Raw genomic sequence first — 13974 nt, forward strand, 5'->3', positions numbered from 1 at the left:
AGAGAGAGAGAGAGAGAGAGAGAGAGAGAGAGAGAGAGAGAGAGAGAGGTGTGCTCATTAAAGTTAAAACATTTAGAGACAGACAAACCTGTTAACATTTCCTAAAGGGTATTCTTATGAAATAAAGAGATTTTAACCGGAGAGAATCATGTATGCTATTTGTCGGCTTCTTGAGCCGTGTGTTAACAATGCGCACTTAGGTTTGAATTATGTTTTTTTTTTTTTTGCTGTTTATGGAAAAGACAAGCATAATTTTGGACAGATCTTGTGTGACTGATGAGGAACTTATATTGATAAACGTCCTGATTCACGCTTAAAAGCGTTGGCTATATTTTTGCCAGCTTTCTTTCCTGTTTTAGGAAACAGCGACTGTATTGCGTTTTGCCTGTAAAACTGTCTGTTTTCTTCATATTATGTAGAATTATAGTTTGCTCATCTTGTTACCTTTTTTGCAACTTCAAATTTTTCTCAATTTCAAATGATGTACCCAAAAGAAAACTTTGTCAACATCTGTTTTATCTAAAAAGATAAATTCCTCTGTTTGTTCATCTTACTTTAATTTTATTGCTGCATAACGGGATTGCCAAGCAGACAAACTGACCAACACATGTATGTGTTGGTGTTATGTACATGTATCAGTGGATCTACCTAGCAGTGGATTTCAAGATTGCACTATTGCCTCTTACTAGGAAGAGGCAGACTCTACTCAATGAGTTTCTCTCACAATTCAGGTTGAGAGCCAAGGCCACATGGATGATGTGTCTCTGTCTCCAAGGGCTCATGGTATTACCATTCTAGGCTGTTCTGCTGGCCCTATACACGTGCCTACTACACTATGGAGTCCCTTTTATATGTTGCAGTGTAATCTCCGGGCAGTTATGATTAGCCCTTTGTTATTGGGACAACAGAAACAATGTTGGCAAAGGATGGGAACTGGGGCCTCATGATGCAATGCCAAATGGTGAAGACAGATAAGCTATGGCCAGTGCAAAAAGGACGGTGCACAAGCAGGCATGAGCAAGGTTGTTTGTAGCCCAGCATATCAATCTCCTAAAACTGAGGAAAGTACATGAAGCCCACTTCCATTTTTTTCTATAACTTCAGCTTCAAGGTCAGTCCACGCTGGTAAAGACAGCCAGCGTGCAGCCTCTTTCATCCGTTGACAGGGTTGTCTAGTTTCCCTTTGTCTCTGCAAGATAGCTCACAGTTGTGGCTAAGAGCACACAACAAGTCCCCACAATCAGTGCTGGCCTTTGCTGCATTATGGCACAGTGGCTGCTGTCTAAATTGCAAATGATGTGACTCCCTCTGGCCCAAAAATACTTCTACCATGTTTCAAAGAAAATGACAAGAAAATGATAGAATGAACAATTTCAACAAGTTTATTTTATGGCACTTGTGTGGTCAACTCAGCCAGAAAACAATACAAATGTGCTATGGGGCAAAAAATGGCTGAAGAAGTTTTGCAGTGTATGCGCCTAGCGATCAACTATAATTGATATGAATCTGTGCCATCTTGGAAAACCCTATCCTGTTTGTCAAAATACATTGATGGCACAACCCAGGTTTTCATCCCACGGGGGGTTTATTGTGCCAAATATGGGAAATCTGTCAGAGGATCAGGTGTCTGGAGATGTAGAGGCTGCACTCTCAGGTGGTTGTAGGAATTTTGCGGCACTATAGACAGGAAAGGGTCAAGCTTTTTGGTGTCAAGTAGGACTACCACTTCTGTTCCAATAAATGCTCTGGTGATATTCCCAATTCGCCATCAATCAAAATTCTACTGAGAGTTTCTTGTGTTCCTAAACTACACTGCAAGCTGTAAACATTCTGATTCCCTCTCCCATTTGCTTGATTAAGGATGTATTGCAATTTAATGAGTTTAGGAAATGATATACATTTTGTTTGAAAGAAAGTCTTGCCTGGCTTCTGTTTTAGGATGTGGACAAACTTCCTCTGTAGATGCTGGGTACAATGCATAATATTAAAATAGTATCTGGTCATCCACATGTACTGTAGTATAATTGATGATCTGATTCATTACTCTCTACATGTATTTTTAGCACTGGCCTTGTTTTTGTATTGCCCTTTCTTGTATGTGTTGCACTCTGCTTAATTGCTTGGTATTGTTCTGCTTAGCAAAACGACAAGTGAAATATAATGGGAGTCTCGTGAGACCAAGCAAACAAAGCTTTGTGGGTGTACACTACTTTTATCTCGTTTTAACTCAGTTATTGAGATTGGTAATACACACAAGCCTTACAAGCCATTTACTTTAAAAGTCCGGGAGACGTTTGCTCTTAAATAAACCACCCCAATAGTCTTTATCAGTACAAAATATATGTAAGTTTCTAAAACATTCTTTATCTACAAATGGCAGTTATCTGAAAAATGTGACAGTATCTCTCTGAAAATAATCATGGTGTAACATGAAAGCATGAAAACACCCATTACAGAATGTATTTGAAGTTTTTCAGTGTTTCCTTACAGTAGATATTGTTTTTCACGGCAATACCTTCTTTATGATCTCACAATCTTTTCTTTAAAGCTTTTTTGGAATAAATGCCATCTGTATGCAGATATTCCAAAACATGCCCATATTCTCAGTGTGATGCTTTACCGTGGTGATGCTTTAAGACTGGTTGGAAGAAAGCCATTAAAAACCAGAAGCGGGGAGAGAGGGACACTGGAGAGAATGACAGAGACGGAAGACTTCCATTATCAGCAGGGCTTCTTCTAAATGGAACTATCTAGCAGCCTTGTCCGCTTGCTGCTCACTGCTGTTCGCCTTGAGGCAGGAGTGAGGGTGGAGGAGGTGTTGCAAGCATTTTCAACCACCAGACACACATAAATACATGAAGTGCAGCATTTATGGTAACAAATAGGCACCCACGTGCATGGAACATATGTATACTCACAGGTTCTAGAAATAAAATTGGCTAATAATGTGTGTTAAAAGACTTACCTGAGACAATATACATATATACACTGTGTGTAAGGGTGTATGCATCTACCATTGTCTTTAGAATGGTATTTCAATTCTCAACCTTTTAAGGGTGAAGACCCCATGGACAGAAAATGACCTAAGAATAACCCTTTTTCTTTCCCTCTGTCTCCTTACTCTCTCTCTCTCTCCTCCCATTTCATTTCACGGCCTTTCAGAAGAGCACCACAATTACCTTGCAGGACAGCAGACAGACAGCTCATTCCTCAGAGAAAGGGCCATACTTAACTCTGTATTAAAGGCCTCTAAAAGGAACTCACACTGGGTCCAGTCAATACCTTCTGTATGTCAAAAACTTTCTCTCACAAATTCAGACAAATATTAATACTGCTTGCCAAAACTGCCAAAACTGTGTCTGATGTTAGAATAATTATGTATAATTTGTAATCAATACCCTAACCAAATAAATATTATGTATTATAAATATTGATGTATTTGAGAAATAATGTTGCCCTTGATGTTCACCTAAAATTCTGTGAAATGGATCAACTTCCACATTTTCTCATTGTCAAATCTCAACAGCAACTTTAAAAAGTCATTCAGAGGCACAGGAGGGTCTACTGCTCTCCATTAGAATACCAGGTTGCAGGTTCATGAAGTTACCAACAAGGCAAAATGGGAAATTGAGTTCAGCAGACCTCATTTTAACAACTGTAGTGGAACAACAATTGCTCAATAGTGCGATGTGTGTGTTTGTGTGTTTAATACACTACCTTCCTGTCTGGCCAGTTGTACTTGGCAAAGATGGCATCATAAGTGTCCACTGCCCCATCTGTCACCAACATAATGGCCTGGCTACACTCACTGCCCCTCCCAGTCTCGTTGAACTGGAGCGAGCGAGAGAGAGAGAGAGAGAGGGGCGGGGGGGGGGGGGGGGGGGGGGGGGGGGGGGGGGGGGGGGGGGGTTAAGTTAGGTGAACAAAACCAATAAAAAAATCCCCTCCAATCTGAATAAAACCAGTTCAAAATCTTCTTTCAAACACTTCAAACATATCAGGTAGTTACTTCCCTTTAGAGAATGTAATGTGTCTTCAAATAACTTTCACAGCATAGAAGTTAACTGTGTTATAAAAGGTACTAAAATAATAAAATTCCTTTCCCATGCACAAAAGCAACAAGGACATCTACCTTAGGATGACATGTATCTCAAAGGCTACAGAGAGGAGAACGGAGACATTTAGTATAAACTTTGATACATGTTTTTGAAATATGAGCACTGAGAAGGGAAAGGTAAAGGAGTGTGTCTGTGTGCATGATGAAGTGCCTGTTCATAATGAGGAGATGTCATATTAGTAATCTGAATCATTAAGTGCTTTGTTTACTTGTTTTTATTCATGATTTTGTTGATTTAGCTATTAATTACGGTGTGCTAATCAAATTTGTCCATAACACTGTTCTTTTATGTGTATGTGAGTGTGTCTATGTGTGTGCGTGTGTGTGTGTGTGTGTGTGGAGGGGGAGAGATAACTTACTTCACCAAGAAGATTGAAGGCCTCAGTCAGAGCTATGTCTAACATACCAATGCCTTGAGCAAACAGCTTGTTGAGGTGCTCCCGGAAATGCTGAAAAAATAACGTTTGGGAAGGAAACATTTTGATCACGGAGACAAGAAGACCAAACAAGGGTGAAAAAACACAGAGGGAGAAGGAAATAGAGGAGAGAGAGAGAAAAAAGAGAGACAAATACGGGATAACAACTTCAATAAAAACTTAATGTGACTTGCTCTTAACACAGAGACAGACAATATATCTCACTGAACCATCATTTGTGTGTGAACAGACATTGCACCAAGGGTCTGGGGTCTTAAACTGAGCACTGAGCCCTTTTTTTTGCGGAAAACAGCCACATTGTGTTGGAGTGAAATGTCACATACAAAAAATCACCTGTTTTCCTTCCACCTCTTTTAAGCTGGCGACCGGTCAGTCTACTCTGTTTGCAAGTGTCTGAGTCTGTTCATAGGTGTGTTTGTGCCACAAAGGGTGCATTATCTCTCTGGAAATTACAGTAATGATGAGTTTAATGTCAACAGCCTAACAGGTCCCATGTGCATGTCTCATTATTTGCAACAGCCTGGAGGAAAATCACGCGCGCGCACACACACATGCACGAACACACATGCACGAACACACACGCAGACACAAGCACACACACACACACACACACACACACACACACACACACTTCTATTTTATCAGTGGCAACCAAAGCATTACATACATTATAGAATTATTTAAGGGTCTAGGTTATTTTACTGCATCTTTCCTTTCACTCACTTTACATTCATCTCCTACATTCTGTTCCTTCCTGACTGGAGGAGGAACGTCTCTCAATGCACAGTAAGGAGCCCAAGCAGGATAAGGCCATATTAGAGCCTGCTCACTTGGGAGCAAACATTCACACACACGCAGGTGTGAGCTTCAGCAACACACAGATAAATTTGTGTACAAAAACAACCGTGAGCATCCCTGACAACATCCCCATATGGCAAAAAGACACAACCTTTTCTTTGACATGAATAAAAAGCTTAATCGGTTCCAACAGAAGGCTGTACCCTCTATGAGAAAGTCTGTTTCAAAAAAGAAAATGTACACTGGACATCAAACACTTTAATGGTTCAAACACATTTTAATCAAGCCTCGCTACAGGCAGTTTAGGCTATGCTGTTTGCTATAGCCTAAAGTTTTGATTTTTAGAGCAAGTTATTTATCCCAACCTGGGGGGAGGTTCAACTCTGATCAATGCATGAAAAAGAGAGGTAGAAAATTAGTTGGACACAAAAAATGCAAAAAAGGCAGAATTCGAATAAACTGACCTGTGATTGACCAAAGTCTCCTGTGCCAGCTAGATTTTCTAAAATCGGAATACAGAGCCAAGAGGTGCAGAAATCTAGTTTTCTCTCAGACCACTTGAATTGTAACATGCTGAAAGATTATTATGGAATGTTTGCCCAACAACACCAAAAATAAAGTGCCTTCCACAGCTTTAAGACTGTGCTACTTTGGTTGGTTGAGTGAAGTTTGGACCTGTCACCTTGATATAGTCAAAAAGAGGCTGTCTAAAATATTTTAACCAGCTTATGCCTTTTCTAACCTAGACATTGCTGATGCTGTTTGAGCTGCAAATAAACCATTTATTATTTCTGGGATTTCTGACTTTCGTTCTACTTTAGTTTGTTACTACATGTGTCATCTGTTAAATAACTATCTAAATGACATAACTGGAGCAAACTGCTCAGCAGACCTTTAATCATATTTTAGAGGACTGCTGTGAGTTTAAGCCCAACAACTGTTAGATAGAGATAATACTGTAAATCATTAGTGTTTACCTTAAGGCTTTAAATATTAGCCTGGAACTACTGCGCATGTCAGTAATAATCAGACAGGTCAAATTAGAAAAACTACTCATGGTAATATAGCCATAGCAGGTATGTATGATCCAGTTGAACTCTACAAACACACACACGTCCACACGTACACGCACACACACACACACACACACACACACACACACAAAGAGAGAGAGAGAGAGTACAGTTTACTAAATGCAATACAGAAGATTCAGAGATGAAGATGGGGGTCATGCCACAATAATTGCAAGGATTCTCATGTGCCATTTAATGAAAATGTCTTGTATGCACAGCTCAATCTGTATACTGTGCACACATGCAAACACAGTTAGACAAACAGTTCCCATAATATTTATGCTACTCACTGCCTCAGGTAAAGTCAAACCATAATTGCACAGCTTTAACACTGTTGGAAAAAAGGTTTTTAAAAAGTGCAGCAGAAACAGAGATATATATGTTTTTAATTCCACACGTACTTCTTCTTTCTTTTCAATACCTACAGTACCTGCAATGCACAATTCGGTCGGAGAATTGGGTGTGTTATGCTAGTAGCGGGTTATGTGGCCTTGAGCAGAGATGAGGAGTGAGTTCACACACACACACACACACACACACACACCCACACACACCTACACACACACGTTCAATGTAGATTCATGTGTGATGTTCAATACTCATACTGCATTCTGTCTTAAACCTACACTATTATTTCAGTTAAATATTTTCAAATAATTTGTACTGTGTGTAATACACAATAAATCATGAATGACTTCTAATTTGTATGATTATAAAAAAACAACAGAAGACAAGGAGAGAAAGACTTACATCTTTGTTTGTGACATCTGCTTGGACCAGGGTTCCATTTAGGCACGGCTCTACATAATGCAATTCCTCATTGTACTAAAAGAATACAAAAGGAAAAATTAAAGTAATCATTTTTCTCACTTTTTATTGTGATTTATATACAGAAATGTTTGAAAATTCTAAATGTGAATATGATAGAAACTTCACTCATCTTGATGAAACGCACACACACATAAACACACTGAACAGTACAGTACACAGTGTATCCAGTGCCTGCCATTCTCTGATAATACTCATCATTTAATGCAAGTATTAGACTTCAAAGTCCAAGAAAAGGGATGGAAATGTGTTCCTCCACAACCAGCAATTTTCTGTCTATGTGCACATGCATCTGTGTGTGTCTGTGTGCGTTCTGTGTCTACTAGCGGTGTATGATTCAGAAAATGTCACGACTCGATTCAGATTTTCAGGCTCACGATTCAATTCAATTATACAAATTCAATTAGTTTTTTTTTGTTATGTTAATATCCTGTTATGATGTATGTGTATGCTGTGTGTTATGTCTGTAAGCTACTGGGACCTTGAAGTTCCCCTTGTGAATCCATAAAGTATCTATGTATCATGGGATTGCAGTAGACATATACTAAAAACATTTTTTAATATGTAATTACAAAACAAAATATGACTCGATTAGGAATCGGTAGAGCTTGAATTGCGATTCAAGTACAAATTTATTTTTTTCTACACCCCTACTGTATACATTGCAATTTTAAACAAACTCACTGCAGATATTTTAGACAAAACCCATAAACTGAACAACTGTATTTTGAGAAAGAACATTTATTTATTTATGATACATTATTCATTGGTGTTCTTAAAGGTTGGATTTTTCCTAATTTCTTTAAGGCATTACGATCAATTAAGATTCATTTCCAAAAGGTGATTTTTTTTTATTCCTCTCTTTAGTCAACTTTAACATGGGTTCATAAACTTATGAGCACCACTGTAGAAGGTAACACAGTTAATGAATCACAAATAAAAAAGAAAGAAGAGATAAGTCAAAATCACACATCCTTTTAAAGAGTGTTAGGGTAAAAATGTGTTTCTGCCAGATTGTCTAAATCCTCCTTTCCTTTATTTTTCAAAAGAATAATTTTCAAAATAACATGATTAGGATAACAAATGATAATGAAGACTTTGTTCTTTGGAGAAAGAGAATGGAGGCTGGCAAAGTGACTAGATACGTTTTAATTCTGCATCAGACACACTTGCAAGTGCATGTCCCACAAACACACACACACACGCACACACAAACACACACACACACAGTTTCATCAGACTGAGATGCGATAACAATGGTTTGGGTGCCTGAGGCGGGATCCAATCACAACTGTCTCTTTTGCAATTCAAATCTTCATTCAGCTGACTACTAATTGGTTGTGAGCGTGACAGGATAGAAAGCTGATTTGTTCCAGCATTTCCTCTGATCTGAGGAGAAGAGGATGTGGTTGTGTATGTGTGTGTGTGTGTATCTATAAAAATCATAGAGGTTAAGTAGTGTATGTATCACAGCTGTGTGCATATCCGCGCAGACTTACAGCGATGATGTTAAAAAAGTCATCGTCCCCAAGAGTGTCCAGTATGGAGGAGACAGTCTGCCTTGCAATGGTGAGCCTGAGACCTTTCATGCTGCCACTGACATCCACCAGGATGACCACATCCTTTGGAGAGGTAGCCGCCTGGATGTACCACTTACGGTTACGACAGTCAAAAGCTATGACCCCGTGTTCATCCGGCTTCCACTTGATACCTTGAAGAAACCGAGTCAGCATCACAATTCAAAAGATAAATGATGAACTGCAATAGTGCCGGAGTAATAAAACAAACTGTTACCTTGGCTGAAAGAGATAAAAAGGTGGCCTGATTCTTCAAGCCCTAAATGCTTTTTGCCTATTAGCACATTGCTTTTTCTGTCATTTTTCTAAAACAGTCATTTCTTTTTAAGACTTTCCCTACTAAAATCTGGTAATTTTACTCACTCACTTCTAGTGGCATTTGGCCACGTAGATATGTGAGATTTCTGCTGACACCCCAGTACAATAGAGGTGAATGTACTGTAGTGCTCAGAGCAATCAACGAATTATACAGAAAAAATTAAACAGCAACGTCCCTATCTAGAAACTAACAAACAAATTACACACATGCAATGCAAAACATGATCTAGGTATTATGTGGAGAAGCTGTATGTGAGAATGTGAATGTCCAAATCAGTTGGACTGGATATTAAATGGACATTACCATGCAAGTTACGTAAAAACAAAGTCTCTGTAATGTCCAATTGAATCCATATGTGAATGGAGCAACTTGTTTTCTGGAGAATTTACACCGAGTAAATGGCTAGGGATTGTTCTATCATGCAGCTAGAACAAAACCGAAAGAAAAAGAAAAAAACACAGCCTAGGGCTGAGATTCTGGAACTTTCGTCTTTTAGGACCAACACCAAAATCTTCAGACAAATGTAAAAAGTCCATAAAGACTCTTCAGCTGATTCAGAACGCTGCAGCACGTGTTCTGACAGGAACCAGGAAAAGAGATCACATCTCTCATGTTTAAGCTTCTCTGCATTGGCTTCCTGTAAAATCCAGAACAGAATTTAAAATCCTTCTTCTCACCTACAAAGCTCTTCATGGTCAGGCACCATCTTATCTTAAAGAGCTCATAGTACCTTACTACCCCACCAGAGCCCTGCACTCACAGAATGCAGGGTTACTTGTGGTTCTTAGAGTCTTTAAAAGTAGAATGAGAGCCAGAGCGTTCAGCCATCACGCTCCTCTCCTGTGGAACCAGGTTCCAGTTTGGGTTGAGGAGACCGTCTCCACATTTAAGAGTAGGCTTAAGACTTTCCTCTTTGATAAAGCTTATGGTTAGGGCTGGGTCAGCTGAATCTTGAACCATCCCTTAGTTATGCTGCTATAGGCCTAGAATGCTGGAGGACTTCCCATGATGCACTGAGCTCCTCTCTCCTCCTCCTTCTCTTCATCTGTATGCAAACTCATCCTATTAATGCATGCAACTAGCTCGACTTCTTCCTTTTCCCGGAGTCTTGTGCTCTCTCGCCCCCGCAGTCTTGTGCTCTCTCCTCCCCTCTCCTCTCTCCTATCGCTACCTGCAGATGTTTCTGACTCAGGAGCTGTGGAGTCTGGATCTGTGGTTGGAGTCACCCACTGCCTCCATGTTGCTGCTCGACACCCTCTGCTACAATTCTCTCTCTCTCTCTCTCTCTCTCTCTCATTCTCTTTCTCTTTCTCTGTTTCTTTCTTTCACCCCCAACCGGTCAAGGCAGATGACCGACCACCTTGAGCCATGGTTCTGCTCAAGGTTTTTGCCTCTTTCACCTAGTGCTTGGTGTTGGTGGGAATTGTTGGGTTTCTATAAATAACATCACAGAATACAGTCTAGACCTGCTCTTTTATGAAAAGCGTAATGAGATAACTGTTGTTGTGATTTGACGCTTTATAAATAAAATTGAATTGAACTGAACTGAAAGAGACTCTGTAGTTTATTACCAAATTACCCACAGCCTACCTCACAGCGGTATATTCTTTCAGTAATTGAGAACACGTCTGACACCGACAATCACCTGTTGTGTGCTATGTGTGAGAAAGGTAAACTTCGGACAATGTCCGCACCTGATTGGTCAGACACTGTCCAGAGTTCATATAAGAAACAGCTTAAATAATGTGGCCGGGATGGCTTGGTTGGTGAAGCGGACGCAAATATATAGAGGTTTACTCCTCAAGATAGCGGCCGCGGGTTTGGCTCCGGCCTACGGCCCTTTGCTGCATGTCATTCCCCCTCTATCTTCCATGTCTTTATCTGTCCTGTGAGGATAAAGGCCGAAAAATGCCCCAAAAAATAAGCTTTAAAAAAAGGAAACAGCTTCAATAATCCACAGAACACACTGTTTTCACAGTGACAATTTCTTTCTAATGTTAGTGAACTTAACGGAAAAGAAAAGACTGAATTTAGAGTCTGTATGCAGCAATTACTTTGGAGGCCAGTTAAGAAAACTAACAATCAGCCGCGAAGGAGGCCTTTTACTACACATATGATGTTTGTAAGATGGAGACGTGGGCGTGTGATATTAAAGAACACAACTAAAAATACTTACAGTATATGCTTTTTTATAAGGTCAGAAAGTTCAATTTATTTCCATATTATGTGTCACCTAGACAATATAATATTCACCAATTACATTGAACATGCTTCTTTTGATTATTATGCTACTCCTGTTCTTATTCATTCCACTTCACCTGAAAAAGTCCATTTTATCCATCTTCTTCAACAACTCTCTAATCTCCACAAACTCTTTCACCTGTCTCTCACACCCTGATAGCCCCCAGTCCCTAGCTGTATGTCACTGAAGATTCCCATACACCTCTCGTTCTGCTTTAGGGAGACAGCGACTGAATTACAAACACACAAACACACACAGCCACTTCCGGCTACACTGGTCCACACTCACAAACAAACACAGACTTACCTGGGTACTGCCTGAAAAAACCCTTGGCGCTGCCAAAGTACTGCCATATGAGTGATGGGTCTCTCTCAAAATTATCCACAAAAACTTTATTCAAGGCCTCAGACCAGAAAACTCCGTTGACGATGGCAGAATCTAAGGATTAAAGTCAAAAAGAAAGAGACACAAAGAGAAGCATGCAGAGGTAAGAAAAAGCATCAATTGAGTAACATTGTTTAACAGACAAGGTGGTTGAAACAGGTATTCTCTACTGCCTGCTCATCCACTTACATCCTGTTGTACACTGCACCTCCACAGATCACTATCAGGACCTATTCATTCCACAGGGAAAGTGTTTGCAGTAAAACAGAGTGAAAAATGAGAATAAAGAAAAAGACAATTAGAAAAAAAGAATAGGAACAGAAAAGACTGCGTTCCCTACGAAGGTAAAAAACAGTAACTATACGTATATTTGAGTAATAATTTTGTGAAGACCTGAATCTGACTTTGGGACATATGTTTTACTATTGTGCCATTGTGTATACTTTCTGTGAAAACTCTACTGCATTTTGGCTGTGTTTGATGCTCAGGCTGCACCAACTGCCCTTTGGCCTTGTATCTTTACTACCCACCTGCACCCACCACTGCACATTGTGCACTCTCTGCCTACTAGACAGCTAAAGCAAAATAGCTGCATCAAGTGAAAACCATGAGATGGGTAGACTTTACTGAAATTTCCACACAAATTGATGAGAAAGTAACTAAATCCAATCATGAGGGGAAAAGCTCCTAATACAGATCCAAGAAGCAACCATCTCAGCCTTTGACTTGGGTGGCTCATGTGCATCCATTAATAATTCTATCCAAAGTGATAGTAATATATGGTAGGGCATATCCAATCATTAAAACTTTTTCTGAATTTACAGACTGCTAGAGTCAAAAATGTAACCGATTTGAGACTAGACTGCCAAGCTTATTACAGCTGCTTATACTACAACAATTTTGCTTGGCTCAGAAAGATGGAAGCAGAAAAGAATGAGCAGACAGACAGAATCATACAGTAGGGCATATACACAAACACCTTTTAGGGCGAGATAAAAAATAAAGTCGGGAAGGCAGACAGAAAGGCAGGCAAAAAGGAGACAGTCAGACAGACAAGAACCTAATGGAAAGAGAGAGAGAGAGAGAGAGAGAGAGAGAGAGAGAGAGAGAGAGAGAGAGAGAGAGAGAAAGTAGATAACAGGTTTCCCATCATCGCCCATGTATGCTGGCAACATTGTTCTGCTGTCAACAGTCATGCCAGAAAGCCATGATCAAATTAGTCCTCTGGAAGCTAGCACAAAAAAACCCTCTCTTGATAGTAAACACCCATCCCCCTCTATGGAGTGAGGTGGAGAAGAGGCTGGATTTGGTCCAGGCCCTATTTACACAACAATAAAGTCACTTCTAGTGCAGGTTGAGAGTCTATTACAATCTCAACTCATAATGAGGAGGGAGAGAGTATGGACTCTACTTTTCCCCCTAAGCTGTCATTTAAATTCATCTCAACTAATGCGCTCCTTGAATTAATCTGATCAAAGGAGCTCCCATGATTTTATATAATCACACGTGCACTTGTACTCAAGATTGAAAAGTAGAACTATGTAGGTTACCCACTGGTGCACCAGTCTGAGTGATCTGAGCTGAAATCAACTTTACTCTAATAGGTTACTTACAATGATTAGGGAGGAGGGTATTAACAGGAGCAAGGAAGCATGATTAGAAACGGGAAAGAAGTGGGAACCAAGTGTTTTTTTAGTGAACGAGTATAAATGTTAGTGAATGGACATTAGCGTGTATTGACCTGCTACAAATATGTTCTTCGCTGCGTGCACTGTACATGTTCCTGTCACGTGACCTCATAAAGTATGACGGTGTAGGTTGTGTTTTGGTTGCGATGTTCGGAAGATGGATGTTTGATGTGGTGTGTTGCTCCTGCGAGTAATGTCCGGCGGCGTGCAGCTCTCTGCTATCATTGACTTAATCTCTAATTCATCTTTGCTGCCACCAAACCATTTATGATGTGTACAGGCCTCTCTTCAGCAGCATAAAAAAAGGTTCAGGTGACAGTGTCTGGCTGCTATGCGTGAGGAGGATTTCAGAAGCACTCCGTAAAAGAACGCAGCCTCTTCTGTGATTTCAGAGAGAACCTTGCTCCAATTTGGATTAGGTGCAATGCAGCAATAAATATTGTCTTATTATAATTCACTTTGCAGTGCTTAGATATCTGACAAGTACGTATTGCTAAAACTGGATATCCTC

General features: G+C 39.9%; 1 protein-coding gene across 3 annotated transcripts in view; it reads right to left on the minus strand.

Moving 5' to 3' along the window:
* The window catches only part of cacna2d3a (calcium channel, voltage-dependent, alpha 2/delta subunit 3a), a 135072-nt gene that overhangs the window by 46968 nt on the left and 74130 nt on the right, over positions 1–13974 (minus strand). For all 3 annotated transcript variants that reach the window (XM_034877748.1, XM_034877746.1, XM_034877747.1), the window contains exons 6-10: positions 11698–11829; positions 8753–8964; positions 7176–7250; positions 4477–4566; positions 3718–3831 (exon numbers count right to left, since the gene is read on the minus strand). In XM_034877748.1, coding sequence (XP_034733639.1) covers positions 3718–3831; positions 4477–4566; positions 7176–7250; positions 8753–8964; positions 11698–11829 — 623 coding nt within the window. The remainder of the gene's footprint in view (positions 1–3717; positions 3832–4476; positions 4567–7175; positions 7251–8752; positions 8965–11697; positions 11830–13974) is intronic.

Source organism: Etheostoma cragini, chromosome 7, assembly GCF_013103735.1.
Source record: "Etheostoma cragini isolate CJK2018 chromosome 7, CSU_Ecrag_1.0, whole genome shotgun sequence".
Lineage (NCBI taxonomy): Eukaryota > Metazoa > Chordata > Actinopteri > Perciformes > Percidae > Etheostoma > Etheostoma cragini.